The 22,927-nt window shown below is 40.8% G+C and overlaps 2 protein-coding genes across 2 annotated transcripts in view; one reads left to right on the top strand and one right to left on the bottom strand.

Moving 5' to 3' along the window:
- Positions 1 to 1,323, bottom strand: part of POLR1A (RNA polymerase I subunit A) — a 74,731-nt gene extending 73,408 nt beyond the window's left edge. The window contains exon 1 of the mRNA XM_027621343.2: positions 1,164 to 1,323. Within this exon, the coding sequence (XP_027477144.1) occupies positions 1,164 to 1,240 (77 nt within the window). The 5' untranslated portion in view covers positions 1,241 to 1,323. The remainder of the gene's footprint in view (positions 1 to 1,163) is intronic.
- Positions 1,122 to 22,927, top strand: part of PTCD3 (pentatricopeptide repeat domain 3) — a 34,629-nt gene continuing 12,823 nt past the window's right edge. The window contains exons 1-15 of the mRNA XM_027621352.2: positions 1,122 to 1,247; positions 1,587 to 1,777; positions 3,527 to 3,579; positions 3,696 to 3,732; positions 8,258 to 8,303; positions 12,177 to 12,245; positions 12,638 to 12,742; positions 14,228 to 14,351; positions 16,330 to 16,445; positions 17,627 to 17,694; positions 18,905 to 18,992; positions 19,385 to 19,445; positions 19,938 to 20,023; positions 20,709 to 20,853; positions 21,523 to 21,573. Of these exons, the coding sequence (XP_027477153.1) occupies positions 1,197 to 1,247; positions 1,587 to 1,777; positions 3,527 to 3,579; positions 3,696 to 3,732; positions 8,258 to 8,303; positions 12,177 to 12,245; positions 12,638 to 12,742; positions 14,228 to 14,351; positions 16,330 to 16,445; positions 17,627 to 17,694; positions 18,905 to 18,992; positions 19,385 to 19,445; positions 19,938 to 20,023; positions 20,709 to 20,853; positions 21,523 to 21,573 (1,291 nt within the window). The 5' untranslated portion in view covers positions 1,122 to 1,196. The remainder of the gene's footprint in view (positions 1,248 to 1,586; positions 1,778 to 3,526; positions 3,580 to 3,695; positions 3,733 to 8,257; positions 8,304 to 12,176; positions 12,246 to 12,637; positions 12,743 to 14,227; positions 14,352 to 16,329; positions 16,446 to 17,626; positions 17,695 to 18,904; positions 18,993 to 19,384; positions 19,446 to 19,937; positions 20,024 to 20,708; positions 20,854 to 21,522; positions 21,574 to 22,927) is intronic.

Here is a 22,927-nt window from a genome sequence, read left to right as displayed (position 1 = left end):
AAAGGGTGCAAAATGTTTGAAACTCCTGACATATTCTACTACTTTCCATTCTAGAAAAGGTGGGCTAATATTGATTGCCTGTCTTCAGTAGCACTGAATCTTAGCACTTAAAAATCTTTCCAGGGGCTCGTGGCTGGCTCAGTCAGTAGCGCAGGCGACTGCTGATCTCAGGGCTGTGAGTTTGAGCCTCACGTTGGGCATGGAGCCTACTTAAAAAAAAAAAAAAAAAAAAAAATTGTTAAAAAAAAAAAATCTTTCCAAATTTCAGGTGGACAAATGCTACTCCACTCTCACATTAATTTTTTATTATATTTTTTCAAGTTGTTTTAGTCCTTTACTTATTTTGAATTGAAATCTTAATGTTTTCATTGCTGTACTATATGAGCTCCTCACACATGAGGACATTAATGGTGGCAAATACTTTTCCCAGTTTATAATTTGGCTTTTGTTATTTTTCACATTAAAGGTTTAAACATTCTTTAACAGCTCTGTTGAGATATAACCCACATATTACACAATTCATCCTTTTAAAGTGTACACTCAATGGTTTTTAGCATATTTAGAGTTGTACAATTATCACCAGTCTATTTACAGAGTATTTTCATCCCCACTAAGAGAAACCTTGTACCCATGTCACTCTCCTTCTCACACAAATAAAAGAACCCGAAAACAGTAAGGTCCTGCAAATAAAGAGAGTTCCGAGGGTGTGGTCAAGACTGCCAAATGCTATGGTGATCAAAATGAGGACTTAAGAGAGTCCCCTTGATTTAGTAACTAAGCAAAGAATATAAAGGGTCCTAGCAAAGAAAAGTCGTCGCTTTCAATGAGTCTTAAGGATAACCATTTTGACTAATTATGTTTTTAATTAACCACATCAGAGACGTTACAACTCCACAAACGCTGGTTAATTACCAAAGAAACTGATGGAAGCTAAAGTTGCAACCTGGGAACCTCCTCCCCAACTCAAATTCTAATCTAGCCCCCCTGGGTTCTAAGCAGTGCACGCCAACCCAAGACGTTTCTGGAACTACGAGTCCCAAAAGGCCACGCGCCAGACAACCACTGACTCAGAAGATAAACTGAGCGCAAGACCTTTTGGGAACAGTAGTTTACGGCGCCGACCTCAACATGCAGACTCTGCATGCTTCCCACCAACTCCTTACTTGAGTTCTTCGGCCGAATACATCCCGAAGGAAATGCCCTGCAGCCTCCGCCAGGGCATGTTCTTTGAGCCCAACATCCTCCAGGTAAGTTTCGAGTTCTGACACCCAAAGAGAAGTTCCAATCACCACCGGCAACTTAACTCAGCCTCAGGCAGGCAGCTACCATGTGATTTAAAATGCGCTTGCGCTCGAGGAAAGCTCGCTGGTTTGAGATTTACGTGGACGAGACCACTTCCACTGAAGGGGGGGGAAGTAATTTGATGACTTTCGCTCAAGACATATAAGTCACTAAAATAATAGTTTCGGAAAATTTCTCCGAGGAAAACGGGGCGTTTTGAGCCCTTAACTTCCGTAACAAAGTCTTTCAAACCACGAGCTTTTTTTAACCTAATTCTTGATCGCTTTTGTCTTGTTCCATCTCAGCCAATAGCCGAGCTATTCCCCGCCCCCTCTTTTGGTGATCCTGAAGGTCGAGGTCACGCTTTCCCAGCATGGTACACGAAGCCAAAGATGGCGGCGGTCGCGACGAATCTTTGGTTGCGGTTCCGCTGCAAGCTTTGCCTGACCTTAAGGGGTCAGCGGGCAGGTCCGTGTGGACAGACTCCCAGCTGCAGGTAAGAGACGCATGGAGAATCCAAGAGAAAGACCCCCCTGGCCAACTTCGTCCTCTGTGTCAGCTTTTCCTTGAGAACTGGGGAGCTAGGTACAATGGAGTGGGATGCGCCTGCGCAATTTCGCAGCCGCGTGGTTAGCCCGACATGCGGAGCTGGAGTCCTGGAAAAGGGGCTTGAGACTCATGTGTTAGGGCGTTATTTATTGGGTGGTTGGCTTATCCTAGAATTAAGAACTGTCGGCAAGATTAGGATCCTGCTCTCGTGGAGATTGCGTTTTAGTGAATGTGGCTAGTAGCAACCCCAGGTTTTAAAAATAGAAAAGTATGCGCCCTTATTCATTTTTATCAAACGGGGATCTCTGAAGATTTTCCCAAATTAAAGGCAGTTTATGAGGGCCACTGTGTGCTGCGTGTTGTGGGGATGGTTGGCCAAAGAAATTATCCAGGTTTTCATAAAAACAAGGAAGTCTAAAAGATTTGAGCACAGCCTTTGGATTGCTGTGATTGTCACACCTGAGAGTATGTATTTTTTTTCCACTAATTACAGTGGTGGTGTGGAAATAGTCAGTAATTTGTAATGAAAAGTTGGGAAAACCCCAATTTTGGATTCGATGTTTGTGCCATTTTTTTAGTTGATTAATAGACAGATTTTCTCTTTTGTAGACTGCAGCTAGTAATAACCATCCAAAAAATGGTGAGGAATAAGTGAGCTGTGTAACTTCAGATATACGTCTTATATGCAATACCTTCATGCAACTTCTCAAAAAAGGAGAAGATGCTCCACCTAGTACTGTAGAAGCCTTAATGCTGCTGTCCCTCCCAATCCTTTTCCTGGTAGCACCACTGTTGACATTTTTCTATTCATTTCCTTTGCCTGACAGCAGCATCTCTCCCTCAGCATTTACCCACAGGACGACAGTGGTCACTATATCATAATGTCAGGAGAGACAGTGTGATTTGAAAGAGTTGATCCCTCTCTGAAATTGATCCTTAGCAGAAAAGTATCGTTTTCAAATGATGCTTGAGACCAGATACCAGTAGAGGAAGTGAATTTTCTATCTGATCACATTCTGGCAATTTTAGGAATGGTACCAATGCCATGTAGGAAAGGAATACACAAGATAATAGTGCACATGACTGTGTGATATTTTGACTGTATTTCTTAGTGTTACTAGAACATTTTAAAACTCAGTCATGAGTCAGTGGTTCTATATTTCGGATAAAAAATGATATCAGCAGTTTGAAATTTAAATTAGGATGTACATATTTGGCAAGTTCCTGATTGTTGAATGAAGTGGGATGAAAGCCCATGATGATCTTAGCTTAATAATTTATCATAATTGCTTTAAGTGGGGTACTCTTATCATCATTAGGGTGTTATTCATATAAAATCAGGAGCCCATAAAGTCGTCCCTCTTGACCTCAGTATTTTAGATTACCAAAGTTGAAAGTCCGTTATATTTCAGATCAGCTACTTCAGTGGTTCAAGGGCTATTGAAATTTTTTCCCTGATTTTATTTAATGAGATTGATTAAAAAATGTTGACCATATTGTGTCTGTATCTTGTATCTATTTTGTAATGGTTTTGAACTTGCTGTTCAGGCCATGTCTTCTCAGTGTACATTGACATGAATCATTCAGTTATTTTGATCCATGACAATTGGAAAATTTGGGTTCAAAATGCACATAGGTGGAGGTGAAATGGAAACCTCATTAATGAGTATTACTTTAGGGCTTTTATTTTTTGCAGATTTTATTCTGGAAGTGCAACCGTCCCAAAGGTTGAAGGAGCTAACGTAACAGGTATATAAAAATATACTGAAATAATTCCGTTTCTGTGTTAACAAATCGCACTTATTTGTAGTAGTAGTAGTAGTATTGGGAAACCAATTTACTTTTGTTTTATTTTTCAAATTAAGGGATTGGAGAAGTGGTCATTCCAAAAAAGAAAACTTGGTGAGTATTCAGTGTTCATTCAAGTGACTGAGTGCAAAACATTTGTAGGTAAGGAGGCAGTGACATGAAGAAAAATAGAGAGCATTCCTCGAGACAAAATAGCTGATGGGAGAAAAACTTGGGAGATGAAAAAGAACATAAAGAGGAAGGTGGAGAGTAGTGAGTGAACGGGGCATGAGATTTACATAGATCTTCTGAACTGAGTTTTGGTTAATAGTTAAGTAATAATGATCGTCATTATTAGAATAACTTTTTTTTTCATTTAAGGAAGTTCTTAGCAGGTTGAGAGACCAGACAGAAGTGTTATCCTTACAGTCTTTAAAAAAGTAAAATAATATAGTGTGGACAGAGTTTAGTCTTTTTCAGCTAACTAGGTAGATCTTTGAATAAATTGCCTTATTCAACATTTGTTGACTATGGGAGAACTGAAACTTCTCCACAGAATTTTTATAGTAATGATTTTGAATGCATTTTATGACCCTCAAAAAGCCAGGTATTCTCCAAGTAGACCTTGAAGACTCAAGTTCATTTAAAAAAAAAAGACTTTATTAAATTACAGAAGTAATAACTATTGGGGGCGGCTAAATGCAAGAAGGAAATAAAATTACCAGCAATCACTACTCATAGGCAAGTTACTTAACCTATCTATCCCATAGTAAAACGTGTATAACAACAGCACCAGGCTCAAAGGAATAAAGGAGCATTTGAATAGAGCCTTCCACATAGCTCTCAGAAAATCACTATTTTAAAGTTCTGGGGTATAACTTTTTTTTTATATAAATTACAGTTGATCCTTGAATAACATGGATTTGAACTGCGTGGGTCCATTATGTTTTTCAGTAAATACAGTACAGTATTCTTATGGTTTTATTTTATTTTTTTAAGATTTTATTTATTTGACAGAGAGAGACACAGCGAGAGAGGGAACACAGGCAGGGGGAGTGGGAGAGGGAGAAGCAGGCTTCTGGCCGAGCAGGGAGCCTGATGCGGGGCTCGATCCCAGGACCCTGGGATCATGACCTGAGCCGAAGGCAGATGCTTAACGACTGAGCCACCCAGGCGCCCCTTACGGTTTTCTTAAAAAATTTTTTTTCTAGCTTACTTTGTTTATAAGAATACAGCGTGTAACACACTTAACATACAAAATATGCATTAATTGTTCATGTTATCAGAAAGCCTTCAGTCAACAGGCTATTAAGTTTGGGAAGAGTCAGAAGTTAACACATGGATTTTTGACTCTGTAAAGGCACGGGAGTTGGTTGGCACCCCTTGTTCAAGGGTCAGCTGTATACATTGAGTTCAGGAGAATTGATTTGTATCTATAAATGATGCACTTTCTTGAATGGCATTCATGTCCAAAGCACTTTACTAACCCACTGTGCCTCTGTGCCTGAGGAAGGTACTACATGGAATACAAAAGAGGGAAAATTTGGAGGATGTGCTCAGACGGTTTATGATATAGTTGAGTCACATGCATATTTTATGTTTTACGTCTTACATAAGTACTAATTTTATACACGTCGCTGGAGGCACACAGGATATGATATAATCAATAATTGTATTACACTAATCAAGGGGAGTTTTATTGAAAATGTAGAAATTTACTTGTGCCTTAAAGGAGTAAGGTTATTTTGTTGGAATCAGAATCACCAGGGAATTTTTTTTTTAAATGCATATCCCTGTAGGTATTCTTGTGAACCCTTAAAGTATGAGACCTACAGAAACAGATAACAGTAAGGTAGAGTGGGACATGACCGTGACATATTTGCTCGTAGGAAGAGGCCAAGCAGACAATCCTGTGAAAAATGCTCTGTTAGAATAAGGGAATTAGGTAGCTTGATATAGAGCATTGGTCAGTAAACTGGGGCCCATTTATTTATATAGCCCAGGAACCAAGAATGGTTTTTACATTTTTTTATACTTGAAAAAAGTGAAAAGACTTTCATGACCATGTGAAAATTACATGAATTTTAAATTTCAGTGTCAACTAAAATTGTTTTGGAGTGTAGCCTCATTTGCTAATGTTGTCTGTGGCTACCTTTATGCTATACTGGCATAACATACAACAGAGTCTCTGTGACCTATAAAGTAAAAAATACTATTTGTTTCCTTACAGAGAAAGTGATGATTTCTTTGCTCGGGAATTTAGGCTTTTAGACCTGGAAGAAGCCGTAAGGACTACAAATTGTTGTTGGCCTTATTTTAGATATGTGTCACTTTTTAAGAGTGATTTCCTAGATCACTCAGGTAACTTAGAAGACTTTAACAAATTATACAGGGTCATTGTGCGTTTTCATAGATGAATGTGATGTGATAAAGGCAGTGTTGTGAACAGGTTAATTTGAATTGTATAGTGATTTTAGGGATGACAGGGAGTCCAGTTATAATCAATGCATAGGCAACTGGGTCCTAAAAGAAATAGATACTAAAACTTATTAGAGGGGTACCTGGGTGACTCAGTTGGTTAAACATTTGACTCTTGATCTCAGGGTCATGAGTTCAAGCCCCACATTTAAAAACAAAACAAAACAAAAAAACTGTTAGATTGGCACCGAGAAGATGTGGAGAAATGGATGCTCAGATATATGTGTTGATAGGGCACTCAATTGGATTAATACTTTGGAGGAAAGTTTGCCAAATCAATTTAAAATGTGTATACCTTATTGATTAGCTATTCTAGGGGAACACTTGCATAAATCCAGAGACATGTTTTTTTGTTTTTTTTTTAAAGATTTTATTTATTTATTTGAGAGAGAGAGAGAACAAGAGATAGAAAGCACGAGAGGGAAGAGGGCCAGAGGGAGAAGCAGACCCCCTGCTGAGCAGGAAGCCCGATGTGGGACTCGATCCCGGGACTCCAGGATCATGACCTGAGCCGAAGGCTTAACCAACTGAGCCACCCAGGCGCCCCAGAGACATGTTTTTTATAACTTGGGAATAATAATAAGTTGAGACAGTCTAAACGGCCATAGATAAATAAGTGGATAATGAGAAGTGGTTATCATTTAAAGGAATTAATTAGATTTATGTGTAGTAACATGGATAATACAAATTTACATAAGCAAATGTATAGAATGACAGTATGTGTGTGTGTGTGTGTGTGTGTGAGAGAGAGAGAGAGAGAAAGTACTTTAAAAGTTCTGGAAATACAAAAACCAAACTTATGGTGCCTGGCTGACTCACTCAGTAGAGCATGCAACTCTTGATCTCAGGCTTGTAAGTTTGAGCCCCACATTGGGTGTAGAGAATTAAGTAAATACCAAACCCAGAGTAAGGGGGGGGGGTTCACAAGATGACACCATAACCTGTAATGTTCTAATTTATTTTTTAGGGATAATGTATCCATTGAGGTTGCTTTTTAAAATAACCCTTTTTTAAAAAGAGAACTAGTGAGTAATCTGAATGTCATAATTTTCTTCTGTCCTTTGTTCAGTATGTTAGGAGGATATGTTGACTTGATGAGACATACGTGCTAATGTAAACTTTATGGAATGCTAAGAGATGAGAGGATGTCTTTGTCTCCATGGAATTACATAAGTGTGATTTTTAAAAATGGATAGATAACCCAGTGGATTTTATACACATCAGGAAATTATTCAGTCTTGATACAAAATTTCCTGTATGTTTTGTCTGTTTGAAATGATTTATGTTATAAATATTATGTTAAGCTTTTTTTTAGAAAAATGCTTTTGGTTTATTAAATTTACTTCACTTTTGGAAATGAAACACATAAAATGTAACAGGAATAAAAATATATTTGTAAACAAATTATCTTGGTTTGTCTGTTCGGTGAAATCTCTTTTTCCAGTAGTTAGTGAGGGTCTCCACCCATAGCACAGTGGACAGCTGGTTTGAAATTTTTATAAAGGGTATATAATTGAGAGGTTCTGAATGAGGAGAGTACAGCAGAATCATCCAGGAGTTCAGTAAGAATGTGACAGTTCTCCATGGAACTTGGAGGATTTGATTCAGGGAGTCCAGAGTGCATCTTCTGATTTATTCTCATATATAGCTGAGTTAAGAGCCACCACTTAAAAAAAAAAAAAGCCACCACTTTAGATAAAAGAAGCAAGAGTAGCCCAGAAAGTGCAATAAGAATGCATAGGAAAATGGGGCCCCTGAGTTTGAGCCCCATTTAAATAGAGATATTTAAGAATAAATCTTAAAATAAAATCTTAAAAAAAAGAATGCGTAGGAAAATGGCTAGGACGAGGTAAGATTCAGGGTAGATAGTTTTATGAGCTAGGAGTGGGACTCGCTGGCCCTTTGGAGATGGTATGGTGGACAATGCCGGAGAGGGTAGGCAAAGTATAGCAGGAACATGTACTATCCACCTTTAGGCAAAAGAATAGGACAGTTCTCTCATTTTCTAGCTTGTTTTTCTAGTGATCTTGAGAAGAAAGAACTGGCTTTAGTTGAGACCTGAACTTTTTTTTGGCCAATCCATACTGAGAGTGGAATCACTTGTTCATTTTGTGGGTATGGAAATCCCTGACATGGGTCAACTTGTGGTTCTTGTTCTTAGGGATAAAGTGGCTGTTCTTCAAGCACTTGCGTCCACAGTGAATAGGGTAAGTAGGAATTTTAGGTTTTTGTTGTGGGTCTTGAAAGTTTCTTAGAAATGATCTAATCCAGTCCATTCATGTGACAAATGGGGAAACTAAGCTTTTAAAGGAACTGGCTCTGAAAGTCCTTGACTTAGGCGCAAGTCTTTTATCTTCAAATTCTTTTTTTTTGGCTTGGGTGTGAAGTGTAATGCAAGTGATCTGTAGACCAACTTTGAGAAGTACTGTATCTACCATGCTGTAAATGATGCAAGAATGTGGGTCTTGGAGCCAGTGTTTTGTTTCATAGCTGAGCAACTAGCTTTGTGATCTGCATCAAAAAGTTATTTTATCTCTTGACGCTTCTGTGTGTTTATCTATAAAGTGGGGATTAATTATAGCATCAGACTTCAAGGTTATAGTGAGAATTAGTACATAATTAAGGGATTTAGGGCAGTGCCTAGCACAAAAGAAATGCTCCTTAAATGCTGGCTATTTTATTATTACTGCAACCATTTTAGTGAGATATTTGTCAATAACTTGCTCTGTTGACAATTCAAAAACAGTTTGTAGTCTGAGAGATAAACTGAAACCTTGGTAAATGCCTCAGAAATGGAACTTTTTTTTTCTTTTAAGTAATCTCTACACCCAGTTTTTTAATGAGAATGGCCTTCAAATCAAAGAAGTTGTAGAATTACGTGTGCAGTTGTCTGATTTGTCTAGGTTTGGGCCCTTAAAATCCAAGGTCTAGTCACTTACTCATTCAGTAACCACATATTGCACCCTTCTGATGCTTACCAGGCACTGTGCGGGATGTAGAATAAACTCAGCCCTTGCACAGTTCCTAGAGAGGGAGCAGAAAGGAGCACTGAGAAGAGGGTATGGAACCCAGGCTGGGGAAGGACTTCCAGAGGAGCTGATAATTGGATTGCTGCTAGGAAGGTGAGCGGCAAGGCTACTGTGGTGGGAAAGGGCATTCCTAGCAGAGGCGGCACGGTGCGTAGAGGCACAAAGGCACGGAACGCGTCATTGGCGCGTAGGAGTGGAGGGTTTGAAGGGTGGGGAAATGAGAAATAGGCAAGATGATGAATGCTGCGCTGGGCACTCAGGTCCTCTGAAGAGTTTTAAGCAGTGGTATAGTAACCAGATTTTAGAAAAGACAGTCCTGTGGAGATGGGAAACCTTTCAACTTTAATGTAGCGTAAAGATCCTAAAACTAACATGTCCAAACCCAAACCTTTGCCGTCTCCTCAACAGCAGCTCCATTATTCTGATTGCTCGTGTTAAAACCCTAGGGGTTACCTGTGCCTCGTCTTTCTTTTACGCTGCACATTAAATCCTTTGTTTCTTCCTTCAAGATACATGTGCATGGAGTCCCAAGACCACCCCCTGGTTCAGTGATTGGCTAGGAGGACTCCCAGGACTCAGCATATAGTCCTACAGCTATGATTTATTATAGAAAAAGGATACAAAGCAAAGTCGACCAAGGGAAAAGGCACATGGAGTGAAATCCAGAAGAAACCAGGTGCAAGTTTCCAAGAGTCCTTTCCCAGTGGAGTCACACAGGACACGTTCAATTCCTCTAGCCAACTTGTGACAGCACGTGTGAAACATCTGCCACAAAAGCTCATTAGGAACTCAGGACCCAGAGGTTTTTTTGGTGTCTGGCCACATATCAGAATTCCAAACTTTCAGAAGGAAGGCAGGAGTTCACTGTAAGCCACATTTGTACAAACAGTTTAGTCACAGTGAGCCAATCTTATCAGTACTGGGGATGGTGGGAACCCTCCCAAATCCAGGTTTCCAGGTGCCAGCCAAGGACAAGCCTTGCAAGCAGACCTTTCTAAGGACAGCAGTCACCAGCCTGGTAACTCTACACATTATCAGATTTTAAGTTCTTGTCATCATCACCACGACGGCTTTGGTCATCTAAGTCATCATCATCATCTCTTACTGCCCTGGACTGATCACAGCTCTCTCTTCACTGCCCAAGCTCCCCGCAGACTGCTCACAGTTAGGCAGCCCTAATGATCCCAGTAAAATACTGGATCACGTCACTCCTTCCTGAGAACTCAAGTGGCCTCTCATTTGTCATAATTGGGGTAAAAACTGAAGTCCGTATGAGGGCTCCTAAGGCCCTCCCATGATCCTCCCCACCCCCACATTATCTCTCTGACAGCGTCTCTTGCTGTCTTCCCGTGGGCCCTACCCAAGCCTCGAGGGCCTCCTGGCTAATTCTCAGTTTCCCAGCAGGCACACCACTGCCTCAGGGTCTAGGGTTTGCTGTTCGTTCTGCCTGGATACTCACATTACTTGCTCCCTCACCTGCTTAGCTCCTTGCCTCAGTGTCACTTTTTCAGTGAGGCCTTCCCTGACCATCCCACTTAGGTTGTAGATCTGCTACTTGTCCCTTTTTCTACTTCATTCTTCTGCATAGCAGTTATCTGTTTTTAATTCACTACATATTGTTTATTTTTACTTTCTGGAGGTTCCCCCCCCACTAGACTGTAAGCTTTATTGGGGTAGGGGGTGATCTTATTGTCTCCCTTGTAGCTAGAAAAATGCCTGGCACATAGGAGGTGCTCTATAAATAATAGGAAGACACTGAACCATGGCCATGGCAGTTGGGATAAGGGACAGTAGAGTCGGTAGGGGAAGTTAAGGAATTGTCGGTTGGATCTGATGATAGCTCAGTTGAATGGAAGGATCTACAGGTTGGACTGCAGAGCGGTCAGTACCATTCACTGAGAGAAGACAGGACAGGTAGTAGCTTCAGGAAAGTTCACTTTGGGGATCCATTTGGTTCGAGGCATCTGAGCTCCAGGGCCAGAGTGGAATTTTTTCACACAGACCGTGGAGGACTTGGAAATCGTGGAGGGAGGGAAATTGGGAGATAAATAGGAAGAATAAGTCTAGTAAGTTAAAAGAAGTCCAGCATGTCACCAAGACTAGAGGCCCTAAACAGGTGTCGGTGGTTTAGAGGATCAGAACCAGAGCCAGGCACTAGTTTGTAATCAAGGAGTGAGTAGTCCGGGGCAACTAACCTAGAACTGCCACCTCTGGTTTACCATTACATGACTGCCTCATTTAGTAGAGTGACATGACTGGGTGAAATGAGCCTCCCATGAGTATGAAGGGATCTGGGTTTTGAAAGTGGCAGCAGGAAGCTGAGACCCCCCCCCCGCCCCCCAAAAAATCCTACCTCCAGGCCTTAGGTATGAGCAGCCTTCCCTTGAGAGCTGCAGGGAAGCTGTCCCTTGGAGAGTCCAAGTAAGTAAGACAGGGCATGAAGGGGACAGTCAGGAGAAATTCTGGATATAGGGTGAGTTTTTCCTATGGAACAAAGGTCCCAGAAGGCCCAGGAAAGGCGGTTCCAAAGTAGAAGAGAGAAATAGAGAAAGTAATTGCGGGGCGGGTTTTCAGTGAGTGGTACTGAAGAGTTTTGTTCAGGGTTCTCCTCTTCGAACAGTGTGAAGAAATGTATAGAACCTCCGGCAACAGGACGCAGGAGAAGCTGCTGTTTGCTCCTTCCCAGAGGGCACAACAGTATCCTCCGTTTGGAGGAGGGATTCTTGGGTGGGTAGTGGCCAGGCTTTGAAGGAGTGCAGGACACTGGTGCCCATACTAGTTGATTCAGAGGATCTTTTCGTTTAAAAAATCAGTAGTTCCTGGTAGCACCCTCAAATCTTAAGAAGTAGTCATGGGGGTTTAAGCCATTGTTTGCTTGGTGTGTAATGACAGAGCTGAGAGTATGGTAGAGGTATTGGGGTTTCTTTCACTATACACACACAAATTTCTGTATGTGTTACATATGTAATTAAAACTTATTTTACGGAGTTTTTGGTCATCAAAACTCAAGATCTTAGTGAAAAATCTAAAGAGATTTCTGTGTCTTCATAGGACATCACAGCTGCCCCTTACGCATTTCAGGATGACCCTTACCTCATACCAACATCCTCTGTGGAATCTGTGAGTGTTCTTATGTAGTTTTTCTAGCGTTATGTTTTATCTTGCTTGTTTGGGTGCAACCACGCATACAGAATTTAGCTTTGGTGTAAAAACCTTTGAAAAGGTAACAGTTTCAAAGTTTTAGAGATTGGCTGTGGAAGGGATTTGGGATTTAATACGTAGGGCTCTTTGACACTGGAGCAGTCCACTCGGTTTCAGTGTACTGGTTTTATGTACCCCAAGCTGTATATAAGATGTGACCTAAAATGTCACACTTGGTAGCAGAGGTGGATATATAATGATGTGTAATTTAATTTCTAATTGGGTTTCTATGTATTGTTGGATTCTTTGAGGGGGAGGCTTGCTGAGGGTACAATTTTTGTCTCTTAGTTTAAATCTTTTTCTTTATATAGCGTTCATTTTTATTGGCAAAGAAGTCTGGGGAGAATGCAGCAAAGTTTATTATTAATTCCCATCCCAAGTACTTTCAGAAGGACATAGCTGAACCTCATATACCGGTAAGGAGAGCTAATAGTGGTTTTTCGGGTATTACTACGTATATGTAAATTAAATCACGTTTTCATGGCTAATATTTCAGTAGCCACTTGAATGTCCTCAGTATTGGGTGAAGTCTTTTGATGTGTATGGTTATCTTTGCTTACACTAGTAACTTTTTTTTTTTTTTTTTTCAACTCCTGTCTGTATTTGCTCCTCATCCTGTCTTCCCTATTCGGCTTCTGTGATGCCAGAATCTTAGGTCTTTACCTCTGTGACTGTTCTTTTCAGTTTTCTTCAGTAGCTTTTCTATCCACCCCTTGAATGTGGAGGTCTTGGCCCAGATCCGTCTACTTTGATAGTCCAGTGTCCTGGTTTCTCTTTAGAGTGTGTCACCCCTTCTGCCTTTTGCTTTGAACTCCAAATTGTATTTCCAACTACCTCCGCGTCCTGTAGTCATGAAGCGTGAATGTCGTGCGGCACGCTGCGTGTTAGCGATTGTGCTCAGTGCCGGTGTTACAGTGACCAGCGGAACAGAGGCACCTCTGCCCTCCTGGTTTTATTAGTGGAGATAGTAACCTCAGGCTTGTGTCCCAGACTCCTTTTTTCCTGAAAGTCATGCACCCAGGCACAGCCTCCTCAAGCAGCAGCTCCCAGTGACAAAGTAGGAGGTCAGTGTGATTGTGCAGGTGACAGTGCCAGAGCCCCATGTGGGGACAGCAGCAGTGATGGCCCTCGAGCCCTTGGATGTTTTTAATTAGCAGTTATACTCTTCTGTGCTAATGAGCTCACTTCCGCTTGACGCCTTCCATGGGTCCCTGCCTCCCTGACAGACAGCACTGTCACACCTTCCAGAGCTCGTCATTTACATTCCCGCTGTGCTATGATTCCTTCCTTCCTTGCTTTCTCTGTTAGATGCGGAGAACCCTGGAGGTAGAGAAGGACTTCGATCTGTGCCTCCAATGCCTCGCTTTGTGCCTGGCAGAAAAAGGCATTCAATAAGTATTGAAATAAACTAGTGAGTGAGGTAAAATCAGCATACCTTGGTGATGGTCAGTGTTTTTAGAGTGAAAGAAGCTTCAGGACTGAAAGGTTTCTGCCTTTGCAAACCAGGTATACTCTTGACACATTGAAACAAGATTGGAAGGAAAGGAGAAAGGGTAGTTTTCGGCAGGGGACGAGAAAAGTTCAACTTGAGGGTGGGGAAGTTAGTTGGAAACCGGATTCTTTGGATATGAATTAAATATTTATTTATTTTGGGGTGCTTTTAAATTCTCCCTGAGCTAGGAGATAGCTAATTGATCTTGTTTTGGATCCTAGAGGGGTTCTTCGATTTTTTTTTTTTTTTTTTTTTTTTTAAGTTCTAGTCCCTACGAAGATTTACACTTGGTGCCTGGTTTTGAAAAATGAATTGGGACAGTGAAGTTTGATTTTGGTGTGTTGGTGATAAAAGTTTAGTCCTGCTCCCTTTTACCTGTTTGTTGTAACTAGCCATTTTCTTTTCCTAGTGTTTAATGCCTGAGTACTTTGAACCTCAGATTGAAGATATAAGTGAAGCAGCCTTGAGGGAAAGAATCAAACTCAAAAAAGTCAAAGCTTCTGTGGACATGTTTGATCAACTCTTGCAAGCAGGTGACTCAGTTCATGGAGCGTGGGCTTGGAAGTGGGCTGTGGTTACGTGACCCTGCTGGTTGTGAGCAAAAGTTACAAGGATCTCTGCTTGATGCAGTGTTCATGCTTTTAACATTTAATAGTATTTCAAGTTCTGCTTCAGCTCTCCTTTCAAAGTATAAGTGAAATCAGTGAGATGGAGTTGCAACTTAGTTTACTGTGCTCTTGGGCTGTATTGTGCAGCAGATAGAGAAATTATAGAGCCATTCTTCCTTGGCTTCCATTTTTAACATTGGGCATGTACATACTGTATTCAGATTTCTTGTACTCTTTAAATATGTTTGGAGACATAGACAAGAAAGGAATGTTTAAAAAGGAAGGAGCACTGAACTGAACTGGGATACTGATTCTAACTCTGACACTAATTAGCTCTGTGGCCTTGGAAAAAAATCCCTTAATTTCTCAGAATTTCTGTCTCTCATTCTCTGGCTCTCTGACTTTGATCTGGATGACCCTCTAGCGGAATAGATCTAAACTGCATGGCTTGTCCACTACCAGGGGAAGAATGTACCTGCAGTGATATCAAAGGCAGCGGGATTGTAAGTTAGTGGACTCCAGAGTGCTGTTCAGTGACTTAGGATAACAAGCAATCAAACACAGAAGAGATAGGAACTGGACTGAATCAGTGTATTCTCGAACACAAGAAACCTTTACAGAAAGCTGTATTTGATTTGAGAATTTTGGTTTGTTGTCTGCTCTGGCATTGGATACACACATGAATTGCTGATGCACATTATAATTTAGGGAGGCTTTTGCCTCTGCTCATTGAATATGGTAAATGCTAAGACTGCATTCAAGTACTTAGTGCTCAGACCGGTCTTTAGTTTCATACCCTGTGCTGTAGGCACATGCAGGCATTCAGTAACGGTTCTAGAGACGGCGTGTCAGACCCACAGCTCGGAGTAACAGAACAAGCAACTATGCCGTGGGGGGGATTAGAGGAAGTTTTACTAACAAGCCCCTAATAAGTACCAAACAATTTGCTTGGCATTTCACATACTTAATTTAATTCTATTATGCTCTGTGTTTTATAATCATTTTATAAAGAAAGCTGGTTATTAAGTAAGTTTCCAGGGATACACAGTTCTGAGATAGTAAGATCATCCAGTCCAGTTTCCCTCCATAGCCTCTCTTCTCTCCACTCTGCCGTGCTCTTTTATGAGCTTTTAAATTTCCCAATTGGCATTTTTATTATCAGTATATTTTCTTTAGAAAAATAATACTTCCTGTTCCTTTTTTCCCTAGTGTCAAGACGGGAACATAACGTTTTTGAGTATCACCTTTTTTTTTTTGAGATTTTATTAATTAGAGAGCACAAGCAGGGGGAGTGGCAGGCAGAGGCAGAGGGAGAAGCAGGTTCCCTGCAGAGCGGGGGGAGCCCGATGTGGGGCTTGATCCCAGGACACCGGGATCATGACCTGAGCTGAAGGCAGTCGCTTAACCGACTGAGCCACCCAGGCGCCGAGTATCACTTTTTTAAAAGCTACTATAATAAGACATTTATGCTAGTATTTCTAGGCAAGGATTCCAGTGAGGGCCTGGATCCAAGTGGAATAGTTCTGCTTGCATTTGTTAAAAAATGGAACTGGGCCAGGGGAACTAAGTGGCAGTAATTTGCAGAGTGTTCAGTTTGGAAACAATAGTTAAAACCTTGAGATCGTTTCTCTAGGGACGTGAGTATGTAAAATAAGTGAGCACGGGGTCAGCATTGTCTTGTGCTTTAGTCCTTCCTGTCAGACCCCCTGGTTCATAGGGATTGTCCCTGTGTGCGTTCCTCCGAGTTGACGTGGAGTGCATACTCATCCATTCTTAGAATGGTGCGTGACACTAAATACGAGCCACGAAAGCCACAGTTTGTAGAAAAAGTGAATTTTAATCCAGTGAGCTTCAGTTCTTTACTGTTTCAATGTTTCTTTCCCTTTTTTTCTCCTACCCACAGGAACCACTATATCTTTGGAAACAAGTAATAGTCTCTTGGATTTGTTGTGTTACTATGGTGACAAGGAGCCCCCAGCTGATTATCATTTTCAGAAAAGTGAAAAATCAGAAGAGTTGGTAATGGATTTTGGCAGTGATTTTTTTAAAATTTCTTTTGATAGTAATAACCATCTCAACGTAAGGCGGGTTCTTATGCCATATGTTAGGAGAGTAGAGATTTGTTCTGAGATGTGATATGGTATAGTAGCTTTGATAAAAAGTGGTTTGGCGGAAGAAAGATTAAAACAATTATTTTAATTCTGGTTTCCTTCTTAAAAATATTTTGACCTTGCCTACCACATGCAGGCAAAGCTTTGACCAGAAATGTTTAGGCAAATTCTTCTTTTGTTGTTACTTACAGTGACCATATGATGTGTAAGGAACAGGGAAAGACTCCAGGGCCCCAGCCCCCCCAAAAAAGGCATACATAACATGGACAGAGAGGAGTGAGCACACTGCTGGGGGTATAGAGCAGGTATTGTGCCAAGGGCTGGCCTGTAGATAGGGAGTCCTATCTTAATTTCTCAACCCAAGAGTTTTATTTCTAGAGAAAGATCCCAAGGACATCTTTAGGTCATGTGAACAAAGATTATATATGTCATTTTCATAATATTCATACACGTAGTTACAAAAATGTGGAAAACTGGATGTCCAGTGGCATGTCATTGGATTATGGTAATGTGATGGTGTAGTGTAGGTCTATTTGGCTGTGGAAAGATGCACCATATATTGATAAGTGAGAAGATAGGCAGACAATAATATTTCATTTTTATGAAATATTTTCATATGCATGAGGAAAAATGAAAAGTGCTTTTTTTCCGTTTATGTCTAATTTTGCTCCACTAAATATGGAGTATTTACATACAGAGTAATTAAGTCTTTTAAAATGTATAGGCATATACGTTATTTCTGTGTGGATCAAGCTAGATAGAGCCAGCTCAGGCCAGGCTGTGTTTGGATTTCCAGTTCCTCTCTCTGAGCGAGGCTATGCAGGGAACTGGCTTCATCTATCTCCAGGCCGTCAGTTCTCGTTTTAAGTGCTAGCTTTACTTTTCATCTCTCAGTGAGCTGATTTATGCTGAAAAAATTACCAGTTTTTTAAATGAACACTTACTGGGTTTTTTTCTTCACCTTCTGTTGGGCCTGTATTTTATTTTTCCGAAGTTCCCTTTGCCTTTCTGGGATTTTAAGTATTCTAAGTAGGAAAATGCATTGCATTGTCATTTTTTTGTTTTATTTCTGTTGATGGTTCATTTCAGGAGGAGGCCGCAGAGGAAAATGATGAGAAATCTAAGAAGGCTGATCATCAGTTTGGAGTCACATGGAGGTATGTTACACATCGTTAGAACCTTGTAGTATGGTTTTTTACGGCACTTGGCATGTTCCCGAAGAGGTGCTCCTGAAGTTTTCTAAAATAAAATTTGTTTTTAGCATACAATACAAATGTGACCTTGGTATTCATATGCATTTAGAGCTCGTTCCATAAGATCTTTACTTCCAACCAGCAGTACAAGGTTGACGATTCATTCTTCATAGCCCCCCCCACCCCATTTCACTTCATGTCACCTTCACATAATGTTGGTTTCTTAGGTAGTTTCATCAGTGCTACTCTGCAATAAGTACCTCCTGTTGTGAAAGATTGGCTAATTTTGTTTATGTAAGAATACACATACACTAGAATGTTGTTCTAAATTAAGGCTACTGGCCAGCAAGCAGAAATAGTCAGTGTTTCCAGACAAAAGGTGAGTAATGTTTAACTAACATTTCAGAATTTAAGTTAACTGAATAGAAATGGTTAAGAGAGATTTCACGTGGACATCTGGAGGAGAGCTACCATTAATATCTGAAGTCTTTTGAAGTGATGAATAGAATCAAACATTAAATTTCTTTAGTAGATTTTAATAATTTCGCATAGTGGTTAAGAGCATGGACTTTGGCATACCATCCTGGCTCAAATCCTGCTTCTGATTTCCAAGACCTCTGTAAAGAGGCAGAAGCAAGATACAGCATGGTCTGTATAACATGGTTACATGGATTGATCGATTGGTTGGTTGGTTGATAGGGAAGAAGGAAGGAAGGACGACGCACCAGAGTGTGACACGTACACGCTAGAATACGAGAGAGAGATTCTGGAGAAACTGCTTGTTCATGGTGGCCTCTGGGGAGTTGTATATGGTTGAGAGAGGGTAGGGAAACTTCGCTGTGTACCCTCTGTACACTTTGCTTTTTGTTTAGTATTGTGAGTATATGTTTTTTGTAAAAATTTTCAGTCCTGGTTCTGTCATTTAACCGCCAAGATGCGGACCACTTGAGGTTTTTGAGCCTCAGTTTTTCCCATTTTTCAGAATGATAACCATGTCTCTCTCTCTCTCTCTCTCTCTCTCTCTCTCTCTCTCTCTCTCTCTCTGTCTGGATGGTAGGAATTGTGTGTATGAAGTGCTTGGCACAGTGCTTGGAACATTTTGAACTCACAGAAGATTGTGATAACTATTGGTTTTTTGTGTTTCCCCTGGTTAATTTACTCTTCCTGTGTCTAGGGCAAAAAACAATGCTGAGAGAATCTTCGCTCTAATGCCAGAGAAAAACTCACACTCCTACTGCACAATGATCCGGGGAATGGTGAAGGTAACATTTATTTTTCTATTTTTATCTTTAATTTCCACTAAATCAGGATTTTTCACCCTCAGAATTATTGACAGCTGGGCCAGATAATTTGTCGTAGGGGCTCTCCAGTGCAACACAGAGTGTTTAGAAGCTCCCTGTTCTCTACCCCCTGCACATCAGTACTACATCCTCCCCAGCCCTCAGTTGTGACAACTAGAAATATCACCAGGAATTACCACATGTCACCTGGGAGGCAAAATTTCCACAGCAGTGGATTATAAACTTCATGAGAACCAGGACCTTGTCTGTTTTGTTTACTGCTGTATTCTCAAACCCTAAAACAGTCAATGTGCAAGTATTTCTTAAGTCAACATGTTAGAGGTTGCTTAATGTTTATGCTTTCTCTGTCCTAGCACCGAGCTCCTGTGCAGGCATTAAACTTGTACACTGAATTATTAAACAACAGACTCCATGGTAAGTGTGTTTGTGGAGAATTCCTTTTCTTTCCTTAAGAATCTGTAATATCTGGGATGCCTGGGTGGCTTAGTTGGTTGAGCATCTGCCTTCAGCTGAGGTCATGATCCTGGGTCCTGGGATCCAGTCCCACATCGGGCTCCCTGCTCAGCGGGGAGCCTGCTTCTCCTTCTGCCTGCCGCTCCCCCTGCTGTGGTATCTCTGTCTCTCTCTGACAAATAAATAAATCTTAAAAAAAAAAAAATCTGTAACATCTTTGAATCCGCAAAATATTTGGATCTTGCCTCAATTACGAGCTCAGTTTTTACCTTTTCATGTAGCATTGGTGTTCATTGGCATATATAGAAGCAGGAGGAGAGATCCAGAGCAGGGGGTGATTGTCTAGTGTTGTGGGCACATGGTAAGTGAGCTAGGAGCCACATGTGTATTACTTCTTTGCCTTAAACTGAGGCATTTAGGGGTTAAACTTCAACCCAGATTTTTTGTTTACAGCTGATGTGTACACCTTCAACGCATTGATTGAAGCAACAGCATTGAGTGTGAATAAGAAATTAGAGGACAAATGGAATAATATACTGGTAAGGAGGAACCCTCATTTATCTTGTGCTGGGCCTAAAATACCTTTTCCTAGAAATAAAGGGGGTGGAGAGAGCATATTTTGCACATTTTCAAGGCAGGTACAACAACGCTGGGCACTCAGCGGTTGTGTTTACATCCTCCCAGCAACCTTGTAGTTTTAAGTAGCCGTGTCTGACATGTGAGAAGAAATGTTAACTGACCCAGAGTTCAGAAAGACCTCAGTTGCTTTATTTCTCATCATAGTTTTTTAATTACAAAAATGTGTATTAACTGAAACATTTTTATCAGGTAAGTTTGAAAAATTATATTCATTGGATTTAAATAACTTAGGAATAGAAATGTTTTTATGTTTTTATACCATACGGTTCATGCGTCTTTATACCATACTGCTGCTCATTTTACAGGAAAACACTCCAGTTTATTCTAGTCTGTTCTTTTGCTTTAGTAGGCGGGGCGAAGACAGTTGGGACACCTTGATCAAGTGAGGTGGGGTGACTGAATGGGGTAACTTCTCTAAAAGGCAAAGTCACTGGTCCTGCTAATAGATAATTCTTAAATTAGGGATATATTTAGTAATGTTAGACTCAGCCAGAGAGCCAAATTCTTTTTTAGTGTGTAATGTTAGTTAATTGGACAAATTACCTACCCAGGCATAAATGAGACTTACGCTTTTGACTCAACTAGGAGCTGCTAAAACAAATGGCTGCACAGAAGGTGAAACCAAATCTACAGACATTTAATACCATTCTGAAATGCCTCCGGAGATTTCATGTATTTGGAAGATTGCCAGCCTTACAGACCTTTCGTGAAATGAAAGCCATCGGAATAGGTGAGTATGTGTCATGTCCCTCCCTGGAGGCTGAGCCAGTGCTGGCCAGAAGTCTTAGATGCAGACAGGGAGAAAAGAGATGGTAAACTTTTTGTTTATATAACCTATTGAGAACTTCGATTCCACCATTTGGCACACTTCATTACAAGTATTTAGTAATGGTGGGAGCTCCTTTATCTTCATGCTCTTTATAGCAAATTACAATGTTCTTTTAATATTTTAGGTACTTTTCTATGGATTTTTGGGAGAACTGTTCACTTAAGAATTAAATAGTTTTAAATCCCATGACATTTGCTAGCATAATTAGCTATTTGAACCTAAATGTGCTACTGTGTTGTATAGTTTCCTGTAATTAAAGGTTGTTTGGGCCTCAGTTCACTTCAGTATGCTTTAGTGTTCTTGAATGAAGAATTACAGTACAAGTGCATTAGCTGTAACATTTACTAATGATATGTCAAGGCTTTCTAAGAGTGTTTACGATCCCTTTCCACTTAACATTAATTAAAATGAGCTACGATAGGTCTTTGTTCAGAGGAATAGAAATGTATCATCTTTTACTTAAATACCAAGGTCAGTGTGTTTTTAGTTCAGTGTGCCTCAGTAAACTGTATTTTTGGACAGCTGTGTTTGACTTATTTCTTATTTTTTTCTGTCAACCTGGTAATTTAGAACCCTCGCTTGCAACATACCACTATATGATTCAGCTGTTTTATCACCATGGTATGTACGACGTTATGTATTAATTTATATAGAAAGCTGACACATTCTCTTATGTTTATGTGATTGTTACAGGCCTCTTTCACTGCATACGATTTAAGAATAGAGAATGCAAATTAACATTCCTATAGCCTGAGCAAAAAGTTATTCCAGCTGGAAGGGGCAGGGCCATTAAAGGTACTAACAGGGTTGGTGTACAATTACAAATGGTCCGAAGGTGGGGCGCCTGGGTGGCTCAGTCGGTTAAGTGTCTGCCTTCGGCTCAGGTCATGGTCCCGGGGTCCTGGGATCGAGCCCCGCATCGGGCTCCCTGCTCGGCGGGAAGCCTGCTTCCTCCTCTCCTCCCAGCTCAGGCTATCTTCTCACTATCTCTGTCTCTCTCGCTCTCAAATAAATAAAAATCTAAAAAAATTAAAAATAAAAGGACTTTAAAAAAAAAAAACAAATCGTCAGAAGGTATGTTAGTCTGGAGTTCTTTTGCCCCCCTCCAGAGCTGTGCTTTTCAGGCAAATAGCCATTAGGCACACATGCCTCTTTAATGAAAGTTAAATGACATTGAAGATTTGTTCATCGAATTAGTGCTGGGTACCCATGTGTGGCCGCCGGCTGCTGTATGCAGTGACGCAGCAAGAGATCATTCCCATTTGTACAGGGACTTGTTGGACAGTAACCTTGACCTTATTTTGAAGCCTTGTAGGAGAACCTTTTGGCTCCATTTGTCACCTGCTTTAGGTGAGCCACTTCCTGTAGGAGCTGTGCTCTGTTGAACGGACTCCAGAGCAAGGCACACCAGAGCTGAAAGTTCACCTCTGTCATTTACCAGTTGTGCCAGAAGGGACTGGATGCCCTACCTGAGTGAATACCGTAGGGCCGTAATGATGAAATGAACTATGCCCAGTGTCTTGTCTCTGCTTGGAAGGCATGCAGTAGGCACTCCTAGTCTGTCAGTTTTTAGCCATTTGCCCCAACCTGAGAAAGAACCCCTGGGTTCAGAAATGACTGCTCCAGTCCTTTTCTCTTGTGGTAGACTTTATATATATAAAACAGAAGAACTTCATTATCTCTATTTTGGTGGACTAATTTTACAAAATCCACATCCTCACCTATGGGGAGGATTTTTATTTATTAGAGTGGCGGTGGGGGGAAGAGGTAACAGACTTTATCTTGAAAACAGGTAAACAGTTTCCACAATAATTATCTTCTAAAATTTTACTCAACCTTGACGACATTTTAGTGAAACTAGTGTTTCTGACCCCAAAGTCTGTTGCATTTTTCTCTACCATCACGTATCACTTCGGTTCAGTTGCGCCCTGCTTCCTAAGTAACACTCGGGAACATGGGGACAGACTCAGAGGAG

Source organism: Zalophus californianus, chromosome 8, assembly GCF_009762305.2.
Source record: "Zalophus californianus isolate mZalCal1 chromosome 8, mZalCal1.pri.v2, whole genome shotgun sequence".
NCBI classification, from domain to species: domain Eukaryota; kingdom Metazoa; phylum Chordata; class Mammalia; order Carnivora; family Otariidae; genus Zalophus; species Zalophus californianus.
The sequence above is the reverse complement of the archived record's forward strand: the minus strand, read 5'-3'. Positions and strand labels throughout refer to the sequence as shown.